The sequence below is a fragment of the Rhinoderma darwinii genome, chromosome 3 (genome assembly GCF_050947455.1).
Source record: "Rhinoderma darwinii isolate aRhiDar2 chromosome 3, aRhiDar2.hap1, whole genome shotgun sequence".
NCBI lineage: Eukaryota > Metazoa > Chordata > Amphibia > Anura > Rhinodermatidae > Rhinoderma > Rhinoderma darwinii.
Window position 1 is genome coordinate 299608337 of NC_134689.1, and position 24605 is coordinate 299632941.

The 24605-nt window shown below is 43.6% G+C and overlaps 1 protein-coding gene across 2 annotated transcripts in view; it reads left to right on the forward strand.

The window, feature by feature from the left end:
• Positions 1-24605, forward strand: part of FURIN (furin, paired basic amino acid cleaving enzyme) — a 203634-nt gene that overhangs the window by 13599 nt on the left and 165430 nt on the right. The window contains exons 1-2 of one of the 2 annotated variants that reach the window (XM_075858120.1): positions 2520-2604; positions 8390-8794. In XM_075858120.1, the coding sequence (XP_075714235.1) occupies positions 8624-8794 (171 nt within the window). In that variant the 5' untranslated portion in view covers positions 2520-2604; positions 8390-8623. Of the gene's footprint in view, positions 1-2519; positions 2605-8389; positions 8795-24605 lie in introns of those variants that run through there. The other variant, XM_075858119.1, reaches the window with a different exon arrangement.

Genomic DNA, 24605 nt, shown 5'->3' on the forward strand with positions numbered 1-24605 from the left:
TTTCCTCTAGTCATTTCCTTACTTTCTAATTGCTACTTGGTGAACAGTTGTAATAGAACAGTTTTTTATTTCTATTGGTGTGATATATATTTGTGGCGCTCAGTGGCGGATTAAGTAAACCATGGGCCCTGGGCTGTTCCACAAGCTTGGGCCCCCTTCTCCACCACCGCCCTGCCACGTCATGTCTATATTAAACACCACCTTTCTGTGTGAGCATTGACAAATGAGTGCTACGATTCCCCTTGTCAAAGGGCTGTGTCCCTACACACTGACAGTCTCCAACCATCGCTGACAGTATCACACTGTGTAGGGACACTTCCTCCTGACAAGGGGAATGGTAACATGCATTTGTCTATTAGTCCTGGGTACACAAAGACTTTATGTGGAATACAAGGATTTCCGATAACAGACATGTCAGGAGAGGTGACAGATCTATAAATGCAATGACTCACAGGTGATGTCTTCACTGATGGGTCGTTCTCTTTTCTTCTCCATCTGACACAGACCGCTATGGTGACTTCTCCTGATGACTGCAGAGTTTCCTGATGATACATCTTTTCCCCTTGATTCTGTAGCCATTTTCAGCATCTATAGCAACATAAAAATTCAGAAATAAACACCATAAATTGTCTTATACCCCAGACCCCTAAGCAAATTAAGACCCAGGCCCATACATTAACTCAAACCAATAAATTCAGTCCCCAAGAGGTAACTAAACTTTTAAAAAACATTTGGCGTGTCATAGTGAGAGTGATATGTCAGAAGTTTTGATTGATGGGGGTCCCAGCATTGAGACCACCACCGATCACTAAAACAAAGCAGCGGGAGTGCCCGGGTGAGCGCTGTTTCACTTAATTTCTGACTGTCTTTTCTCGGCGCGGTGTACGGACTCATAGACTTTCTGTTGTGCCCATACACCGCATGCTCGGCTATCAGAGGAAAGACGATCAGAAACAAAGTGGTAAAGCACTCACCTGAGCGCTTCTGCCACTTTGTTTCAGCGATTGGTGGGGTCTCAGTGCCCGGACCCCCACCAATTAGAACATTTGACATGTCACTATGACATGTAATTTTTTAAAAATTTTCCGTTAGTTACCCTTTAAGCAGTCAGACACCCCTCCCCAGTGCATTTGACTGACTGCTGAGTGCCCTATGGGAGGGTCTAAGTGTCTGACACTTAGGGCGGATTTACATGAGCGTGTGCGCTTTGCGCACGCAAAAAATGTGGCGTTTTGCGCGCGCAAAAGGCACTTAACAGCTCCGTGTGTCATCACCATATGATGCGCGGCTGCGTTCCTTTCGCGCAGCCGCCATCATTATGACACTCTGTTTGTATGTTTGTAGCACGTGGTGCTTTTCTGTTTGCAATCATAGTTATACTGCCGTTGAGCAAATCACGCACATCCCACGGAGGTGCCTCCGTGTGGCATGCGTGATTTTCACGCACCCATTAACTTCAATGGGTGCGTGATGCGCAAAAAACGCAGAAATATAGGACATGTCGTCAGTTTTACACAGCGGACTCACGCTGCGCAAAAATCACTGACAGTCTGCACTGCCCCATATACTTGCATAGGTCCGTGCGACGCGCGTGAAAAGCACGCGCGTTGCACGGACGTATTACACGTTCGTGTAAATCCACCCTTATGGCTCTTGGGGGGGGGGCAGGAGTTATTCCCCTATAGAACCCTGAACAGTCAATCAAACGCTCTGACCCCCCCCCCCCCCCCCTGCAGTGTAATAACTACTGAGGGCTCCATGGGGGAGATTATACTGCAGGGGGGGGGGGGGTTCTGAGCATCTGACTATGGGTGGGAAATTATTTTGCACACAAAAAATGTTACATTAAACACCCTATATACAATTCACACTAACACCAAACACTATATATTCAAACCACACACACTATATAGACTTACATTATAGACACTATAAACACAGCACACACTATATACACAGCACACACTATATAGACTTACATTAACACACACACACACACACACACACACACTTACCAGCCTCTTCCTCTGCGGTGCTTGTCTCTGGCAGCCTCCAGGACCTTAATCATGTGACTGTGACGTCACCACAGGTCCTTCACCCTCTAGTTTCAGTTTTGCCGTTATCAGGCAGCTGCTGGAGGTTTAGACAGGAGGGAGAGTGCACAGCAGCACAGAGGAGCAGACTGTCAGGGAGACTCCAGCACCTGCCCATCACAATCTCTGACAGTCTGCTCTCTACAGCTGATGTGCTGTGCCCCTGTTCCCTGGCCGCAATTGACTCCCCCTGCACATTCCCCCCGCCGCAGCAGCAGCCCTGGAGAGTTTTGGTTCACTTGTGTGCGGTGTGGGAAGCTATGGGCCCCCTGCAAGCCTTGGGCCCCGGGCGACCGCCCGAAACGCCCATATGGGGATCCGCTACTGGTGGCGCTCATAAGATAGGAGTGGTGAATGGAATTCCTGTATACGTGATCATCCGAAGCAGCTTCCCATCGACAGGATGCAAGGGCCATAAGTTCTGTCAGGGGCATGGGGGAGGGGGGAGCAGCTGCAGGGAGTTGGACTTGCCTGCACCTCGTCTCTCCTATTAGCAGTATCAATCCTTAGGGTATGTGCACACGATGAGAGGCATTTACGTCTGAAAAGAGACTGTTTTCAGGAGAAAACAGCTGCCTCGTTTCAGACGTAATTGCTCCTCCCATTTTGCGAGGCTTCTCTGACAGCCGTCAATTTTGAGCTGTGCTTCATTGAGTTCAATGAACGGCTCAAATTACGTCTGAAAGAAGTGTCCTGCACTTCTTTTGACGAGGCAGTCAATTTACGCGTCGTAGTTTGACAGCTGTCAAACGACGACGCGTAAATGACAGGTCGTCTGCACAGTACGTCGGCAAACCCATTCAAATGAATGGGCAGATGTTTGCAGACGTATTGTAGACCTATTTTCAGGTGTAAAACGAGGCATAATACCCAGCCTTATTGTAAAGGACCGTTTTTGAGTTATAGGTTTTATATAGTATGTTTGACACCCCCCCCTCCCCCTCTCTACACATCTTACATATTGTTCACGCTGAATGACTTCTGACTTTTTTAAATAGAATGTCATATACGGCAAAAAAACTGTAGTAAACGGAATACATTTTTGCATTTATTTATATAAGGCTACACCCTTATCACCAGTAGGGGAAAACTTAACTTGTAGCACCACCTTTTTTTTTAGCAGTAGTAATTAGTACCAATGAAATAAATGCACTTGTAATTCAAAAACTGTTGGGCTCTGTTCACACAGGTGTTTTTTGTCTGTTATTCTCATCCATTGTTTTTACAGAAAATTGGGAATCTTTCCATTAACTGCCCAATTGAACAACTGATTTGCCGTTAAAAAAAAAACCCTATAGGCTTCAATTAGCCTCTGTTCTGTACGGTTTCCAGTCGTCTTGGTGAGCAGAATAGTGTAGTTTGTTATATTCTTCTTCCCAGTGGGGAAAAAAACCTGTAAATACATAAATGGAAAGCTAATGAACGCTACCAAGTGAGTTAAGGGTGTATTCACATGGGGTGGTTTGGCAAAGTTTTTGCCGCGTGGTTGCAAACCGCGCTGAAACGCATGCATTTTTACCATGATTTGCCGCCGGCCATGCAGTTACATTACAGAAAAAGCAATGCATGTTTGTTTTTAGGAGTGATTTTCGGCCGCGCAGCAAAAAACTTTGCAAAACCGCAGCACCTGAATACACCCTAACAGAGGAGTTTAGAAAGCAGGCAAATACTTTTTCACAGCGTTTTATTCAGGCGTTGCTGCGAGTGTATTTGTTGTAAGTACCGGGAACCGTTGTTGCCTCACCAACTGTACTGCCCAGCGTGCTCCTTGCTTTACAACTCTATTTTGTACAGTGCCACCATAGGGGTGCATGAGCTCTTTACTGTACCGGAGGCATGTCATTAGACTCCCTATGTATGGAGGTGTCCTCCTCTAGAAGCATTGCTGCGTACTAAAGGAGCCATACAGGGGCTGTGCTCAGGCCTCTGCCATTTGCATGAGCCCTAAACTATCACTGTTTTGAAGTGTCAAACCAGTCCTATCTTCCTCCTCCACTACGGAAGGTGTTTTGAGAAGAAAACCACTTATGGTGAGGCTACACCCCGTCATTTTAGGCTTTCTAATAACTGAAGAAAACTGTTCGCCTAAGGCTCTGTTTAAAGCATAGTGGTTGCTCAGAATGATTTTCCATTAGCAATGGAAAACTAAGGCTGGGTTCACACAAGCACATTAACGTCCGTAATGGACGGACGTATTTCGGCCGGAAGTCCCGGACCGAACTCAGTGCAGGGAGCCGGGCTCCTAGCATCGTAGTGATGTACGATGCTAGGAGTCCCTGCCTCTCCGTGGAACTACTGTCTCGTACTGAAAACATGATTACAGTACGGGACAGTAGTACCACGGAGAGGCAGGGACTCCTAGCATCGTACATAACTATGATGCTAGGAGCCCGGCTCCCTGCAGTGTGTTCGGTCCGGGATTAGCGGCCAAAATAGGTTCCGTCCATTACGGACGTAACATGGTCGTGTGTGAACCCAGCCTAACCATTGAAATCAATGGTAATGCTAACTGAAAGCTATGGTTTCCGTTGATGGAAAGAACCATGAACCGAACCTAACGCTGTTGTGAACAGGCCCTTATCCTATGCTCTTTCATCCCAAGCTCTTTATCTGCCTCTTCAAGGTTAAAACCTTCTGTTCGTGTAACTATTCTATTAGACGTCTTCATATAGGGATTTATTTTTGTTCATAGAACAATTTTTTAAATCTTTTTATTTCTGTTCTGTCAATCACTACACAACTGTATTGTACAGTTTCTAATGACTAAATATCCAGATTATTTTTGGGTCTATATAAAGCCATGTTCACACGTTCAGGATTTAGGCACGAGTTCCATGCATAAATCCTGAAAGAATCCGCTCGCATACCGCCGGCAATATTTAATATCTCAAGAATTCGGTGTTGAATTTCTGCTGCAGATTTTCTGATCATTCTTCGCTGGGTCGGCTTTGGGCTACTTTCATGCGCCAGTATTATGGTTCATTTTTTGCTTTAGTATCTCTAATCCAAAACATGGCAGAGGAGCAAATCTTCCCATTATACGGTTTTCTTCTTGGTTTAGGATCCACTCCTGGTTTTGGCTTACAGATACTGAAGCAAAATACTGCCTTGCAAAGCATGAAATCGGCGACCGCATGCCCTGAAGATGGAGATGCAGAGATAAATAAATAGATAATATATTTATTTATTTTTTGATACATACTGATTGGATTTTGAAAACCTATCCACGTCTATTGTACTGTAAATTGCTGCAGATTTTTGGTGTGGCGTTCATGGTTAGGCCTGCCTACTCATTGCTTGGTTATTTACTTGGCAAAAGTATGTTTATGTATAGTTTTGAGTGTCTACGTTTTGAGAAACCTACTTAACTCTTTCCCTACCTTTGCTGTAACTACGTCATAGCTGGCGAGTGGGAGTGTGGAGCGGGTTCATGGGCTAAGCCTGCTCTGTACTAGAGGGTGTCGGCTGTAAATTACAACTGACACTTCACTGTAAGGCTGGGTTCACACAACCTATTTTCAGACGTAATGGAGGCGTTTTACGCCTCGAATTACGTCTGAAAAAACGCCTCTAATACGTCGGCAAACATCTGCCCATTACTTTCAATGGGTTTGCCGACGTACTGTGCCGACGACCTGTCATTTTACGCGTCACTGTCAAAAGACGACGCGTAAAATAACAGCCTCGTCAAAGAAGTGCAGGACACTTCTTGGGATGTAATTGGAGCCGTTTTTCATTGCTTCAATGACGAACAGCTCCAAATTACGTCCGTAAAAGACGTGGCGAAAAACGCCAGTACATGCAATTACGTCTGAAATTCAGGAGCTGTTTTCTCCTGAAAACAGCTCCGTAATTTCAGACGTAAATGCAGTTATCGTGTGCACATACCCTTAGGCCTTATTGACATGAACGTTGATTACGTCCGTGTGGCGTCTGTTACACGGACCTATGTGTTTCAATGGGACCACTCAGTGTTTCAACAGGACATGTTTTATTTTTATGCGCTTCACGTGTCCCTCCATAGTCTGTAGTCTCCACTATCGCTGCAGTCTTGGGGTATGTTCACACGGCCTATTTTCAGGCTGAAAACGCCTGAAAAATGGCTGGAAAATCGGAAGCAGAACGCATCCAAACATCTGCCCATTGATTTCAATGGGAAAAACGGCGTTCTGTTACGACGGGCTGTTTTTTTTGGGGGTTTTTTTGCGCGGCTGTTTTTGAAAAACAGCCGAGAGAAAAAAAAATGTCCCCAGAAAAAAGTGCAGGTCACTTCTTGGGACGGTTTTTGGAGCAGCTTTTCATAGACTCCATTGACAACACCTCCAAAAACTGCCGAGAAAATCGGGAGCGGTTTAAACGTCTGAAAATCGGGAGCGGTTTTCCCTTGAACAGCTCCGTATTTTCAGACTTTTTTTTTTAGTCTAGCGTGTGAACATACCCTTATTGACCAGCAACATAAAACTAACGTATTGTTTTAGCCACACCACAAAACAATGGAGGAATCCATTCGGTTTTTTCCAAGACCACCCCATAAAGGAATTTTTTTTTTCTCCAGTTTCCCAGTACGTTAAATGGTGCCATTAAAAACTCGCCCTGCAAAAAAAAGTTCTCATATGGTTGTCAGCAGAAAAAAAATCTAAAGATACACCTTTTTGGAAGGTGTGGAGAAAAAAAAAAAATGTCTGCAGCTTCAGGTGTTAAATGACCACTTAATTGTGGCTAATGGGTAGGTGGGAGGCATGGAGCATTTCTCTATCTGCGCTTGTTTGTATGCAACCCCATTGCCCTCTGGGCTTAGTTTTGCAGGCTTTGCTATGACTAGCACAGAAGTGGTTAACCTCTTCCAGACCCCGGCATGTCGCTACCTGCATGAAGTAGAGACAGGCTGGCTGCGGTCCGTGCACGGTTTCCTGCACATGCTGTGACCTCATGCCACATGTGTACTAGAAAAGCCACGCAAGTTATAGTGGGGATCTGAACACCCTTCCCTGTGGTCAGCGGGGGTACAGTCTTGGTGAGGGGTCTATCAGGTCATCCGCTTATGGAGGCCTCTTAGATCAGCTAAATGATTCTGCTGAGAGCAGCTTTGGCCTGACATCTACTCCTATGACTTATCCTGATGGAACTTTCCCAGGGAGAGGTGTAGCTCATTGCTCTTCCTTAAATGACACATCAGTATTACCCAGTCTGGTGCGGTGTTCACACGACCTGAGGAGAGGACTTGTATATGTGGTCTTTAGTACTGAACACCCAGTCGCTCGTCAGCAATACCTATAGAGTGAACTTGCTGCCTTCATCAGTTACACATGAGCATGAGAGCATTAGAACTATTGTGTGACGTGAGTAAATATCTGTTCTTGGTGATGTTGCGTCTGGTTATTGTTCTCTCTGTATGACCTATCCAATAGAAAGCCCGTCATCGCTTGTTGGGGTGAAACTATTGTTGCTGTTGCTCTGGACATCTCCCTATTCTCAGTCTATTCGATCCACTCCTAAAGATCGTTTCTTGTGTATTTCTCCTTGGCAATAAAAAGGGTATGTTCTCGGTGTCCTAAACTGAACAAACAGCCGGTCATGTGCGTGTCACTTTATTAATTCTAGGAGTGCTGAACATGATGATTCTCCTCTTTAACCAATTAGGTGTCTAAAGCCGGATGCCGACAGGACTATTACATTGGGTAATTTACAATACCATATCACAATAGTAAATGGACAAGCTCCGTTCTTAATTGGGAGAAAGCTTACCCCTGTGAGGAGGCAGGTTTAACGTTGTTTTTTTATTGTCGTGTTTTTTTTTTTTTTTTTTTTTTTTAATGTTCCGGGCTGATAAGTTACATTTTATCTGCGAAAAGCTCTACTGACAGAGAAATACCGCAGAGAGTTTATTACAGGCTTACGATAAGCAACTGCACATGTGGAGATCAATTCATTTCCATAGGAAAAGTATGGTGAAGTCCTGTGAGTTTTCATACATTTTATAGAATTGGCTTTTTTTTTTGTTCTCCTAATAAAATAGGGCCGCAAAGTGTCCAGCTATTTCAAAACACAGAGGCTGCCAGACAAATTATTGGCAGCATAATCGGCTTGCTATGCCTGCTACATGTTAATGTTCTCATCTGTTTAATTTTTGCTTTATATTTTGAGGCTGCAGAGCTTCTCTGAGCTTACAGTATAACAAAATGCTAGAATTTATGTAGATGAACAGATATATATAATTTGTATGTATGTGTGTCTGTTTCTATTTATCACAGTAATACTTTGCAAAAATATTTACTCTGTTTTTTTTCTTTTTATAGGGCCAACTATGGACACTTTCCGGTCTAGAGAGCCTTCTGCTGCATAAGGAGGATTTTTTTTTTTTTTTTTTTTTTTCTTTTCTGCTAGCACTTAAAAATTTGCTCTAGGACCCCATGATCCCCAGGACTCAACTAAGTTCCTGCGTGGAGGAAGCAGGTTGTGTGGAGTCGGGGATCTGATCTGCTTTTATTCGTAGATTACATCGCATTTATCCAAGAGCATAAAGCTTTGTCATGGATCTGCGGCCTACTATTTTCTTTCTCTTCTGGACTTCCCTGTCATTACAATTGCAAGACTTGACTGGACATAAAGTATATACAAACACGTGGGCAGTCCATGTACCAAGTGGTCCTGCAGTGGCTGACCGGATATCCCAAAAACATGGCTTTATTAACCATGGGCAGGTGGGTAACTAGAGGAAACTAAAATACATTCATCTGCACAGATTACTGGTTCTCCTTCGTCTCCAGTGACATTGTTGTTAGGAGTTAAGTGCATTGTTTTATCATGTGCAACTAAGAAGCTTCCTCACTGGTACGTGTGTGTTGCGTGAGAATTGCTGCATGTAGTGTTTGTATAGAGCAAGTGCACTCATGTAAAAGGAATTCAGCATCTCCTATTGTACAGTTATTGTGGGACGGTAAACAAGTCTTTGAAGGCTGCATCTCTAGGGGAAGATGAGAATGGGAAAATCTGACTCGCTGCAAAAAAATGGCACTAGAACGTTATCAGTAATGTTCCCTTTAATCGTGGCTTTCTTGCAAAAATCAAATCCAGTGCTTCAGAGAATGGAACAACCCCTTCCCATGCTTGCCCAGCAGGAACGGTCAGCAGGCTGGACTTTAAATGGCATGTTGATAGGCTATGGTAAAACAACCTATACTTGCTGTCAGTTCTGCAGGGCAAGTGGGTGGAGTTCGCGTGTTTGCTGGAATGTTCCCGCAGGGGAGCATTTCTTATAATGTTCGGGAATAATGCTCTTTAAAGTGTCTTTACAAGATGCACTATATGGCCAAAAGTATTGGGACACCTCTTATTCTGGTGTTTTTATGCAGTCCCATTGCCACAGGTGTATAAAATCCAGCACCTAGCCACACAGTCTGCCTTTAGAACAACCCATTCTCTTACAAATGTTTGTAAAGAGCTCACTTAATTACAGTGCGGTACTGTAATAGGATTCCATGATTACAACAAGCCAGTTTGTGGAATATCTAGAAGGGAGGAAATTTCACAATCGACTGACTGCTATACACTTCAACTTTGCAATAATACCAACCACAGCAACTCTAACTCTACATGGTCTGCTACTTTGTGTCAAAGAGCGGGGTCACCGAGTGCTGAGGTTCATGGTACATAAGTTACCAACGCTCTGCTGACTCAATACTACAGAGCTGCCTAAACTTCTTCTGGCATCCACACAAACATTCCGCCGGGAGCCTTATGGCATGGGTTTCCATGGCTGAGCAGCAGCATGCAAGCCTTATGTCACCACGCTCAATGCCAAGCATCGGATGACTTGGTGTAAAGCACGCCGCCACTGGACTCTGGGGCAGTGGAAACATGTTCTGTGGAGTGACAAATCACGCTTCTCTATCTGGCGGTCTGACTGAAGAGTCTGGGTTTGGCAAATGCCAGGGGAATGTTACCTGCCTGACTGCATTATGCCAACTGTAATGTTAGTAGAGGGATAAAGTTATGGGTTTGTCTTTCAAGGGTTGGCCTAGGCCCCTTAGTTCCAGTGACTGAATCTTAATGCTTCAGCATACTAAGACATTTTGGACAATTGGTTTGCTTCTAACTTTATGGGAACAGTTTGGGGAAGGCCCTTTTCTATTCCAGCATGACTGTGCCCCAATGCACAAAGCAAGGTCCATAAAGCCATGGTTGGAGGAGTTTGGTGTGGAAGGACTAGACTGGCCCGCACAGAGCCCTGACCCCCCCCCCCCACCCCGTTGAGCACCTTTAGGATGGAGTACAATGGCGATTGCGAGCCAGGCCCCCTAGTCTAACACCCGTTAGCTGACCTCACAAATGCTGTTCTGGATGAATGGGCAAAAAAATCCCACAGACACTCAAGTCTTGTAGAAAGCCTTCTTAGACGAGTGGAAGCTGATTTAGCTGCAAAGTGGGGACCAACTCCATATTAATGCCAATGGATTAAGAATGGGATGTCATTCTAAAAGTTCCTGTAGGTGTCAAAATACTTTCATCCATATAGTGTATGTCCACCTTTTTAGGCCCTATTTTACAGTTTATGGAATTATTTGCAGAAATAGTTCAGTTACTTTGTAATACGTTGCATTACTTATTTTGTTGCATCCTAGTCCGGAGCTGCATTCCCAATTCTCCTGCCTTCAGACCTGAAATCTCCAATCATTCTTTGCTGGTTCATGTCTGTACAGTGCTTGCTCTGGTGATCTGTATTCTAGAAAGTGTCATTTTTTTTGCACCAAATCACTATACACTGCTCTGATTTTGGAAAAGTTGTCCCACTGCACTAAGGGGAGCTCAAATAAGTAGTCTGTCATTGGAAGAAGAAAGTTTGTCATCAACCAGTAGAATTGCCAATGCAGATTTATTATATTCTGGCTTCAACTCGAGATCTGTACAAGATAAGTTCATTTACAAAATTAGTCTATTTTATGCAGATTATAATTTTATATATGCTGTGAAATGGAGTCCAAAGGTGGTCACACCCTATGTGCAAGTAGTAAGTGTGCTATATGTGTGCATTTAATTTTGCTTATACACTAGATCAACCTTTTTTTTTTCTTCTTCCTGGAAGAAAACTGCCCTGTTTTTAAAGTGGTAAATGATCGATCGGTGTGGGTCGGGCTTCCGCACCATTCAGCCTCTATGGGAGTGATGGAAACTTTTGAATAGGTCATACATTTTGGGACTGGAAGACCCTTGTTAAGGCATACAGTGTTGAGGTGTTTTTTTGTTTTTTTTTGTAACTAGGCGTAGGACTTGCGTCCATTTTCTTTTAATGTGCATGGCCAGCTTTTGACCGAAATATTCATATTTTACGTGGCAACATCATATACATTTGTATCATAATCATATATTACAAATAAGAATTTTTTTTTTTTTTTTTTTTAACATTACTTTATTTTTTACTTCTTTATTTTTAAACTTTAATGTACTGGCATATATCTATATGCCAGTACATTAGCCTGTGTGCTTATAGTACACAGGCAGTTGTTAGTGCATACTTCGGTATGTCCTAACAGGAAATCTGGTCAGACACCTGGGGTCCTTCAATGGACCTTGGGCTGTCTGCCCATATATGGTATGTCCCTCGATCGTGTCACAGAGATTCCCTGTGATGTGATCCAAAGGGCATCCCCCTTCTCGTTTACCCCTTGAATGCAGTGGTCAGCTTTGATCGCAGCATTCAAGGGAATAGCGGAGGAGATGAGAGGTTTCTCTGATCTTCTCTGTTCTCAGCCATTGCCCCGCTCCTGACCAGAAACGTGTGCATGCAGTCAGCATAAGGTGATACGGCCGGCGCTGCACTAATGAACGGCGGCACGGTCACTGAAGACAGAACATTGGTGTGTTTTGTAGTGCGCCCACCATGTTCTGTCTTCAGTGCCGGCAATCATTAGTGCAGCACCGGCCGCATCGCCTCATGCTGACTGCGTGCTCACACTTGTCAGGAGTGGGGCATCGGCTGTATCACACAGCCGCAGCACCGCTCTAACAACTTTAATTTGTTACAATCTTTTTTGCTGTGCAGCGGCACAGCTTGCTATCGAAATACATGAATTAACGGTATTGAACCGTTTGAGGGAGCACGGTATTGAAACAAAATAAATAAATAAAGTTTTCGATGCATCGTGCAACCCTATAATAGACTATGGGTGACAGATGCCTCTGTTGGGCAGTGTTTTCTATTGTTTATTCTGGCAACCATTTAACCCCTTCCCGCTCCTTGACGTACTATTACGTCATGGCAGCTGTATCGTTCGCGCTCCATGCCGTAATAGTACGTCTCGGGAGTAACGGCCGTTTCGGCCGTCCTCCCGACACATACAGGAGCTGTGACGCTGCTGTCTTGTTCAGCAGCTGTCACAGCTCCTACAGCGGGGACCGATCGCTGTGTCCCCGCTGATTAACCCCTTAAAAGCCGCGTTCTATAGAGATCGCGGCTTTTTAGGGGTTAAGCTGCCATCGCCGGCCTGCTACGCGATAGCGGCCGGCGATGGTGACTATGGCAACCGGACACCAAACAATGGCGTCCGGCTATGCCATAGACGGAAGCCTAGTGGGTCCTGACAACGTCAGGACCCACTATGCTTGCTGTCAGTGAGTAGCTGACAGTTCTAATACACTGCACTACGCATGTAGTGCAGTGTATTAGAATAGCGATCAGGGCCTCCTGCCCTCATGTCCCCTAGTGGGACAAAGTAATAAAGTAAAAAAAAAGTTAAAAAAAGATGTGTAAAAATAAGAAAATAAAAGTTTTAAAAGTAATAAAAGTAAAAGTCCCACTTTTTCCCTTATCAGGCCTTTATTATTAATAAAAATATATAAACAAACAAATAAACTATACATAATTGGTATCGCCGCGTCCGTAACGGCCTGAACTACAAAATTATTTTGTTATTTATCCCGCACGGTGAACGCCGTAAAAAAAAAAATTAATAAACCGTACCACAATCACAATTGTTTGGTCACTTCACCTCCCAAAAAATGGAATAAAAAGAGATCAAAAAGTCGCATGTACCTAAAAATGGTACTGATGGAAAATACAGTTCGTTACGCAAAAAATAAGTCCTCGCACGGCTTTATTGATTGAAAAATAAAAACGTTATGGCTCTTAGAATAAGGTAACACAAAAAGTGAATGATTGTTTACAAAACGTATTTTATTGTGCAAACGCCATAAGACATAAAAAAAAACTATAAACATCTGGTATCGCCGTGATCGTATCGCCCCGCCGAATAAAGTTAATATATCATTTATAGCGCACGGTGAACGCTGTAAAAAAAAAAGTATACAAAAACAATAGTAGAATTGCTGTTTTTTAGTCACCACGCCACCTAAAAATGGAATAAAAACTGATCAAAAAGCCGCATGCACCCCATGAAAACTACAATGGATTCCTCAAGGGGTCTAGTTTCCAAATTGGGGTCACTTTTGGGGGGTTTCCAATGTTTTGGCACCACAAGACCTCTTCAAACCGGACATGGTGCCTAATAAAAAAGAGGGCTCAAAATCCGCTAGGTGCTCCTTTGCTTCGGAGGCCGGTGCTTCAGTCCATTACCGCCCGAGGGCCACATGTGGGATATTTCTCTAAACTGCAGAATCTGGGCAAGAAGTAAAGAGTTGCGTTTCTCTGATAAATCCTTTTGTGTTATAAAAAAAATGGTATAAAAAGAGTAAATGTCACCTCTACTTTGCTCTAAATTTCTGTGAAACACCTAAAGGGTTCATAAACTTTCTAAATGCTGTTGTGAATACTTTGAGGGGTCTAGTTTCTAAAATGGGGTGTTTGATAGGGGTTTCTAATATATGGGCCCCTCAAAGCAACTTCAGAAATGAACTGGAACCTAAAAAAATAAATAAATGAGGCAATACTTTGCTTCTTACATTATACTGATAATGAGCCGTGCCCACTCCGAGATGACCCCAGTTTTGACCGTTTGTATAAACGGAGACCCCTATTAGACCGTTCCAGTGCCCGGTTTTCCCAAGCATACACCCCCGAGAAGTGTTTTTCTATTGATGAGTCCCTGGTACATTTTAAAGGGAGGGTTCAATTCCGCCAGTACCTGCCAGGTAAGAGGGCAAGGTATGGCGTGAAGATGTATAAGCTGCGAGAGTGCATCAGGGTATACCTACAGATTTAGGATATATGAAGGAAAGGCCACCCCCAAACCAGACTGCATCCTGGACTACAATAGGTACATGGGAGGGATGGACTTGTCAAATCAAGTCCTGAAGCCCTACAGCGCCATGCGGTGAGGTATAAGAAGCTGGCCGGGCACATCATACAGATGGCTTTGTACAATGCGTATGTGCTACGTCGATGTGCAGGCCAGAGGGGAACTTTCCTGGAATTTCAAGATCTAATCTTTAGGGTCCAGGAAGGGGGGGCGCATCGTACCAGGGCAACACTTTCCAGGAGAAGGTCCCCAAACCGGTGGAAAGGGAAAGAGTCAAAAGAGGTGCAGAGTCTGCTATAAGAGGGGGATAAGGAAGAACACAATATACCAATGTGACACGTGTCCCGAAAAACCAGGGCTCTGTATAAAAGATTGTTTTAAAATGTATCATACATCCCTTGATTTTCAATTTACCCTGATGCACTCCGCACAGCTTACCCCCCTCATCTTTCCCTTCTGAGCCCTGCCGTATGCCCAGGCAGCTGATAACAGCCACATGTAGGGTATTGTCGTACCCAGGAGAACCCACATTACAATTTAAGGGGTGTATATCTCCGGTGGCGCATGCTGGGCACACTATATTGGACACTGAAATGGCATATACATATCTAAAATTGCAAATCTCACACTGCACCATCTGCTGCGCATTATCTTTTACACAGTACCTGTGGGGTCAAAATGCTCACTACACCTCTAGATGAATGTCTTAAGGGGTGTAGTTTTTAAAATGGGGTCACTTCTCGGGGGTTTCAACTGTACTGGTACCTCAGGGGCTTCTGCACACATGACTTAGCACCAGAAAAGCTCCAGTAGGCCAAATGGTGGTCCTTTCCTTCTGAGCCCTCCCATGGGCCCAAAGGGCAGTTTATCACCACAAATGGGGTATTGCCGCACTAAGGACAAATTGGGCAACAAAATGGGGTATGTTGTTCCCTGTGAAAATAAGAAAATTTGATCAAAAATGACATTTTATTGGAAAAAGTATCATTTTTTTCATTTCACAGCCCAATTCAAATAGGTGCTGTGAAAAAACTGTGCGGTCAAAATGATAACAAAAACCATAAATGAATTCCTTGAGAGGTGTAATTTCCAAAATGGGGTCACTTCTGGTGGGTTTCCATTGTTTTGATACCTCAACGCCTCTTCAAACCTGGCATGCTGCCTAAAATATATTCTAATAAAAAAGAGGCCTCAAAATGCACTAGGTGCTTCTTTGCTTCTAGGGCTTGTGTTTTAGTCCACGAGCGCAGTAGGGCCACATGTGGGACATTTCTAAAAACTGCAGAATCTGGACAATACATATTTAGTAGTGTTTCTCTGGTAAAACCTTCTCTGTTACTAAAAAAAAATTGAATAAAATTGAAATTCAGCAGAAAAAATGAAATTTGCAAATTTAATTTCCACTTTGCTTTAATTCCTGTGAAATGCCTGAAGGGTTAAAAAACTTTCTATATGCTGTTTTGAATACTTTGAGGGGTCTAGTTTTTAAAATGGGGTGTTTTATGGGGGTTTCTAACACATAGTCCCCTCAAATCCACTTCAGAACTGAACTGGCACCTTCAAAAAAAGGCTTTTGAAATTTTCTTAAGAATATGAGAAATTGCTGTTTATGTTCTAAGCCTTGTAACGTCCAAGAAAAATAAAAGAATGTTCAAAAAACGATGCCAATCAAAAGTAGACATATGGGAAATGTGAACTAGTAACTATTTTGGGTGGTATAACCGTCTGTTTTTCAAGCAGATGCATTTAAATTCTGAAAAATGCTATTTTTTGTAAATTTTCTCTAAATTTTGCAATTTTTCACAAATAAAGACTGAATATATCGACCAAATTTTACCACGAACATGAAGCCCAAAGTGTCACGAGAAAACAATCTCAGAATCGCTTGGATAGGTTTAAGCATTCCGACGTTATTCCCACATAAAGTGAAATATGTCAGATTTGAAAAATGGGCTCTGAGCCTTAAGGCCCAAACTAGGCTGCGTCCTTAAGGGGTTAAAGAGGCTCTGTCACCAGATTTTGCAACCCCTATCTGCTATTGCAGCAGATCGGCGCTGCAATGTAGATTACAGTAACGTTTTTATTTTTCAAAAACGAGCATTTTTGGCCAAGTTATGACCATTTTTGCATTTATGCAAATGAGGCTTGCAAAAGTCCAAGTGGGCGTGTATTATGTGCGTACATCGGGGCGTGTTTACTTCTTTTACTAGCTGGGCGTTCTGACGAGAAGTATCATCCACTTCTCTTCAGAACGCCCAGCTTCTGGCAGATCACGCTGTGACGTCACTTCCCCAGGTCCTGCATCGTGTCAGACGAGCGAGGACACATCGGCACCAGAGGCTACAGTTGATTCTGCAGCAGCATCAGCGTTTGCAGGTAAGTAGCTACATCGACTTACCTGCAAACGCCGATGCTGCTCCTAGCATCATAGTTATGTACGATGCTAGGAGTCCCTGCCTCTCCGTGGAACTACTGTCCCGTACTGAAAACATGATTACAGTACGGGACAGTTGTCCTGCAGAGAGGCAGGGACTCCTAGCATCGTACATAACTATGATGCTAGGAGCCCGGCTCCCTGCACTGAGTTCGGTCCGGGACTTCCGGCCGAAATACGTCCGTCCATTACGGACGTTAATGTGCTCGTGTGAACCCAGCCTTAGTTTCTTAAAGACCAACTGGGTGTGTTTTTACTTTTGACTAAGTGGGTGTTGTAAAGAAGTGTATGACGCTGACCAATCAGCATCATACACTTCTCATTGTTCCAGCCCAGCATGATCCACAGCACAGTGTGATTGTGCAGTGAAAGAAGCTGGAACAATGAGAAGTGTATGACGCTAATTAGTCACTGATTGGTCAGCGTCATACACTTCTTTACAACACCCACTTGGTCAAAAGTAAAAACCAATGCAGAACGCTCGTTGACGATAGACCTGTTAACAGGGCAATGATCAACCGATGAATGGGAAAACGCTTGTTCATCTGCTGATCGTATTGCCTTAAAAGTGAAAAATATCGTTATCGGCAGCACCTCTCCCTGTAAACAAGGAGACGCGCTGCCGACATGATACAAATGTATGGGGATGAGTGATCGGAGTAACGAGCGCTTATCCCCATACTAGCTCCTTGTGAAGGGAGCGAACTAGCGCCGCTCAACGAGCTGTCTAGTTGATCGGCGCTCGTTTACACCGCCCATGACGGGCTGTGTAGGAGGACCTTAGTTGATTGGCTCTGTGCTAACAACCGTGAACCTGGGGGGGGGGGGAGCAACTTGGATAGCCGTGTTATTTGCCATACGCTAGTGTGTTTTTTTTCTTTGGTATACTTCAAGGAATCATGACTTCTTACCTGTTATAATTCAGAAACTACTCCACTCGATCATCTGCTGATCGTATAGTTTTAAAAAAGTAAAATATTATCGTTGTCGGTAGCACATCTCCCTGTGTAAACCGGAAGACGCGCTGCCGACATGATGATAATGTATGGGGAGGAGCGATCGGAGTAACGAACGACTGCTCGTCCATAGCTCCTTGTGACCGGAGCAAATGAGCGCCGATCAACAAGGTCTCGTTTATCGGCCGGTGTAAGGGCCTATTCACATCAGCGTTGGTGTTCCGTCAGAGGTTTCTGCCGGGTGAACCCCGCAACGGAAAGTCAAACTGACCACCGCTTCGGTTTGTCGCCATAGATATCCATGGTGATGGAAACATTGCTAATGGTTTCCGTTCGTCACCATTCCGGCATATTTCCGTTTTTCCGATGGAATCAATAGCGCAGTCGACTGCGGAAAGCCAACGCTGATGTGAACAGGCCCTAATAGGTCCTTAACACTCCAGGAAAAACTGTTGCTGTTATCCTGGAATGTTTCTTTTAATTGCAACCCTTGTGCTTACTCTTAAGGGTATGTTCACACGCTTACTAAAAAAAAAACGTCTGAAAATAGGGAGCTGATTTTTAGACTTAGATTTTTAGACTTTTTCTATAGTCAATGAAACTGCTCAAGAAGTGACATGCACTTTTTACAGGGCGTCTTTTTACGCGGCAGTCTTTAAAAATGGCCACGTAAAGAAATGGCCCGTCGGAACCGAATGCCGTTTTTTTCCATTAAACTTAATGGGCAGATGTTTGGAGGCATTCTGCTTCCCATTTATTTATTTTTTGGCCCGAAAATAAGCCGTGTGAGCATACCCTAAGGGCGGATTCACACAAACATGATTTACGTCCGTACAGCCCGTGTGGTTTTCACGCGGTTCGCACGAACCTATCCAAGTCTATGGGGTAGTGCAGACTGTCTGATTTTTTTGCGCAGGGTGAGTCCGCTGCATAAAACTCACGACATGTTCTATATTTGAGCGTTTTTCACGCATCACGCACACATTGAAGTCAATGGGTGCGTGAAAATCATGTGCACCACACGGAACCACTTCCGTGAGACACGCGTTATTCGCGCAACACCAGTAAAAGAATGAATGTAAACGTGCTTTTTTGTTTACAAACATCCAAACTGAGTGTCATAATGATGGCGGCTGCGTGAAAAGCACGCAGCCGTGCATCCATATGAACATGGCACACGGAGCTATCGCTGCTGCCACGCGCGCAAAACGCAGCGTTTTTTGGGCGCGCAAAACGCTCACGTTCGTGTGAATCCGGCCTAAGAGTGCTGTTACATCTATGGTGTTGGTCAGCAGATCTTGTAAAGACCACATCCATGTTGTTGCAGTCTTTTTGTAAACCGCTGCTAAGACCACCTGTGGTGGGTTAAACCCACTCCTTGCATCAGCTTGGCCTGAGGAACTAAAAGGCTGCACGCGCCTGGTGATCCCTCATGTTCATTGTCCCAGGCACAGCAGGAGGCCATGCAGATCAGCTGCATTCACATGATGTATTCTGCTGGGAAAAGACAGACGCGAGTCATTAGTGTAATTCTGTGCTTGGGGTCCCCACACTACATTACATCCTACGCTGCCCCTCCTCAGAACCCTTGGAGCCAGTACTGCACGCATTTGTTTCTCCTTAAATTGTAACAGATTATCTGGTCTGCACTCTGTCTCTTCAGCTGTGAAACAACAACTCCCATAATGCCCAGCCTGCCATAGCAGAGCTACAGGTTGTGGACCACTAACTTTAGAGATAAAAATAGTGTGCTAAAATCAGGAAGTTCTGACTTGTGGTTTCTTTATTCCACCTTTAAATAAAAATCCAAAGCGGCTGCCCTTTCTTATTTATGTGAAGAACACGTCTGTTACCACCCACGTGCTGTGGGGATGAGCGGATTTTGGCCGCAGTTCTCTAACCACAGGTTCTGGTTTTAACTTTGGATATAATTTAAGGGTAAAACCCAAATAGCTATAGTAGTAACTCAAGGTGGGTGGGGCAAGGCCTGTGTTTTGATTCATGAAAACAATCCTTGTAGATCACTAGAAGCCATCTTCATTTTTCAGGAACTTTCTAGACTGTAGTCTGGATGTTCACCCTTGTACCATGGCGCAGGGTTTCTCTGATGCATTTGAGTTAGGGGGTACTTTGTTTAGAAACAAAGTACCTCCAAGGCTAAGATAATACACTTTGTTTCTTATTAAGGTCTAAGTGCCCACTAGAGACATGGCATGTACCACAGATTGAGAACCTAAGCTGTAACGTGTACTGCCACTTTGGAATCACAGATGAGCACATTTATGAGGTTTTTTTTAGTGCCCATTGCTTACGTACACATGTAGAGCTCTAATGCTGTTAACATTTGGCCCCCAAGTGCTGATCCTCAAGTGTGGCTCCTGCAAGATTGTATAGACCTTTTGATGCCCAACAGGTTCCTCTCTAACTGGGCAGAGCATTCAGAGACCACATGTGCTATTGCTAATGGGTTCTGTTTTCTCTCCCTCCTTCACCAAGAAATGGACAAAAATGGTGCCTCTCACTACTGCCTCTGGCATTCGGAGTATCTTCATCTTCGAAGAGGATTGGACAGCACCAGAACTTCAAGTGTTTCCATGTGACTGGTTATTATAGGGAAGCACAGTATTCCTGTGCCAAAACCCCCTACTCAAATAATTTACTTTGCAGTACCACCAAGTTTATGATCACACACTGTGCTCTGCCAATTCAAATCAAAGCACATAGGGTGGGTACCCCTCAGACATAGCTTGTATTCCCTGGTGTACAGGCCCCACAGGTTAAGAACCTAGGTGCTAGGGCATGGGCACATACACTTACCTGGTTTGTGCTGCTGGTTTTGCAGTCTGATTTGTATATAAATTTGCAAGAACAAGAGTAGATTGTTAGAAATAGAAAACCTTTAGGCTGAAGACAGAAGTAGTGTACATTTTGTGTTACGTGCTGATATTGCTGCCAGTTTCACCCCATGCAATGCTCAGTCCTGGCCCTGGCTAAACATGAAGTGTAGCTCTCATTTCTCAGGCCACATTGGAGGCCTTCATAAAGTATTTGTTTGGGCTTTAAACACCGCTCCGGAATTATGAACCGGTCACCAGCATTTCACCTATTGAACTTATCCCTCACTGGCCAGTGCTACGAAACGTTCATTGCCATTATCCCCTCTCCTTAACTTTTTTCCTCCGACTGTAAATAACGGCCTGCAAACATTTCACGCCTGTTATTGTAATAATACGGTGTACGTTTGTGCGCACACACCAGAAGAGGACATCCATTCACAAGCTCAGGATTTTGTGTGCTGGGGAAAGGCAAGGAGCTGTCAATCAAAAGTAAGGAGGCGGGGCAAACTCAAAGACTTGAATGAAGATATTACCCTTTTATGCGCCTTAGCATACGGTGTGGGAACACTAAAGAAGTGAATACTAAAGCCACAGAGCCGACTAAAGGCCATTATAGGTTTACATAGAAATAATTTTTTACCCACTACTATGAAATGCTGGTGACAGGTTCCCTTTAATGCATCTATGCAACACACACTTCTACACTTCCCTTTTTTTTTCAGAGCTGTGAAACCTATCCTAGTATTACGAGAGGGTATTATGGCTCACACTGAATAATCTTGAGTTTGTGTGGTTTCGTGATATGGGAGTTGATTTCAGTGTGTTACTTTAGAGTAGTACTGGATTTCTTGTAGTTTTGCTTTTTCTCACGGATGGCTATTGATTTTACGTCTGACTATACAGGTGTTTTTAACCAGGACTCAATATGCGAGCGGCATCTATTTGGCAGTCCATTAAAAGCCTGAATTTCTCTCTAGTTTGGAACTGTGACTGCGGCAGACTTCTGCTCCTGACTTTTGCAGTTTGATTTAAAGAGGCTCTGTCACCACATTATAAGTGCCCTATATTGTACATGATGTGATCGGCGCTGTAATGTAGATTACAGCAGTGTATTTTATTTAGAAAAACGATAATTTTTGACAGTTATGACCTGTATTAGCTTTATGCTAATGAGTTTCTCAATGGATAACAGCGTGTTTTTTTACTTTTTGGCCAAGTGGGCGTTGAGAGAAGTGTATGACGCTGACCAATCTACGTCATACGCTTCTCTCCATTCACTTACACAGCACATGGTGATCTAGCTAGATCACTATCTGCAGTCACTTACACATTAGCATTACTCAAAGTGTCCTGACAGTGAATATACATTACCTCCAGCCAGGACGTGATGTGTATTCACAATCCTGACACTTCTGTAGCGTCTGTGTGATATTTACAGCAAGGCAAGCGTAATCCCGCGAGATTACGATGTAACCTGTCATTTAAAACGAGATTATGCTTGATGTGCTGTAAATATCAGACGCTACAGAAGTGTTAGAATTCTGAATACACATCACGTTCTGGCTGGAGGTAATGTATATTCACTGTCGGAACACTTGAGTAACGTTAATATGCTGTGTAAATGAATGGGGAGAAATGTATGATGCTGATTGGTCCGCGTCATACACTTCTCTCCACAACGCCCACTTGGTCAAAAAGTAAAACACACCTTCAGATCTCCAAGATATATCCAGGGGCTAACGCGGAGTGCTGGAGGGGGTGTGGAGGGCTGGGGACCCTACATCATATATTTTGGGAATGTCCCATTATCGCTTCGGTGTGGGTTTCAGTGTTCAATCTGGCCTCCAGACTGTTGGAGGTTCAAGTGACACCAAATGCAGATCTAGCCCTTCTGTCTCTAAATATGGGAATAATTTCACCGGAAGATAGAGCCTTGTTTTGCCATATTTGTCTGTCGGTTAAACTATTGGTGGCCAGAAACTGGAAGTCCGTCTCGGTCCCGTCTTTGAGGGAAATTATAGAAGAAGTCTCATCCCATTGTGTATATGAAAGATTATTTGCACTCCGTCAGAATAGAATGAATAGATTCGAAGCTCAGTGGCAAAGGTGGACTGACATGTTCCCAGGTTAGGATAGACGAAGGTAAAATGGGGACTCACACGTGGGTTACAAAGCAATAAGAGGAGAAGGGGTTAATAATAATGGTGGAACACAATAAAGGATATGAGAATGTTCTGAGAAAGCCTTCCCTGTTTCCCTATCCCTCCCTTTCCTCCCCACCTTCCCTTACGAGATAATGTTTTCAGGTTGCCTACCTCAGTTGTACAGGATAATATTACTCTGTTTGGTGAACATCTTCTTGATGATATAATTTATTTGCTTCTGTACAAAAATGTTTTCTATGTTTAAAATCAATAAAAAATTTAATGTTGAAAAAAAAAAAAAAAAAAGTAAAACACACCCAAGTTGACCATTGACCATTAGCATAAAGCTAATATAGGTCATAACTCCGTCAAAAATGATCGTTTTTCTAAATAAAAAAACGCTGCTGTAATCTACATTACAGCGCCGATCACATTATGTACAAGATATGGCACCTATAATGTGGTGACCGAGACTCTGTGGTTTTAGTTTTCTCATTGTGAAGTCCGTTGTTTGATGGAATGTGATAAGCAGAGAATGGGGCAGATTTACTTTGATTTGTGGGTCTAAATTTTTTTTTAAAATGCGCACAATTTTGATGCAATATTGATTGCACCTCACTACCCCCTGTAGGGGGTATGGCTTAAGATGCGCTAAACACCCCCCCACACCCCCCACACACACACACACACACACACACACACACACACACACACACACAATTCTAGCGTAAAATAAGCCAATTCATAAGTAGTATGAAGACAAAATGTCTAACCGGTCATTCAAGGTGCACCACTAATTTTCGCACGTATTTTTTGCCTGTATGTTTACGTTGTCTATTTATTAGACCGCATTTGTAAATGTGGGCCATTATATGTGCATTTATAAATGTATCCCTACTTTAGGACCGTGCAAGTGTTGGGATTTCACAGCTCTACTGGGTGCATGTACTGGTAATGAAAAGGCTGAGTGTCATAAAGTTAATAGGGTGTATTCATTTTACTGCCATAAAGCTTCCAGTAGCCGCTTGTCTGCAACGTTGCACTTCTTTAGCAATTCTAGGTCATATTGGAGATCCCTGGAGCATGTCGTGTTTGTTCAGGTTAGTCTACTCTTCACTTGAAGAACAGTCCTATTGTTAAAGTCCAATCACTTAACGTTTTCATGACTTTGCAGTAACAAAATACACAATGTTAATAGTGTTTAATGGGGAAAATACATTTTTTTTAACTGCAGTAAGATCTAGAAAGCGTCATGCGACCAGTAGAAATAATTGTGCGTAACGTGACAATACGCTCCGCTTTCCAGGAGGAAGAAAAAGCTTTATTGTTTTCTGGTTCCAAGCTGCAGTTTATAATCTCTTCAATTTAAACTTTAAGTCTATACTGTGTCCTTATTTCGCTAATCTGTGATGCGGTATGTCTGCGTGGAGAAATCCCACCCGTCTGTCTGAAATGGGGAACGTTTACTGACCTGTCAAGGTTCTTTGCTTTGTAGGATTTTGACACTTTGCAAGTGTTTTGTTAAAGTGTTTGCAGCTCTGAGCCAATGCTGGGACTGTTCCAAGCCTTGTAGGTGCCAGGGAAGTGGCATAGAACATATAGTGACATTATCTGGTGTCCTAGAAAGCTGTAAGCTTGTTCTTCAGATGATAATGAGGCAGAATAGCTTGCAGACAGGGCAAACACTGTCCATTCTATCCTCCAGTACCCCACAGGAGTGCTAGTCCTTACCAGGACTGTGTGCCCGTATAGTACACTTTGCTTTATATTCTAAGTAATGTGATGCTAATGTTCGTACTTATGTAAAGATTGCAGCGTTAATGGTATTTGTGTAGGACTACATCATAGTTGTGGCACTAATATGGCAGCGTTACTTTCCTGGCAAGTCTGGAAGTCCTGTTGTAGCCAATGTCTTAAAGCACATATCTGCCCAAATAATAAAACTTTGTA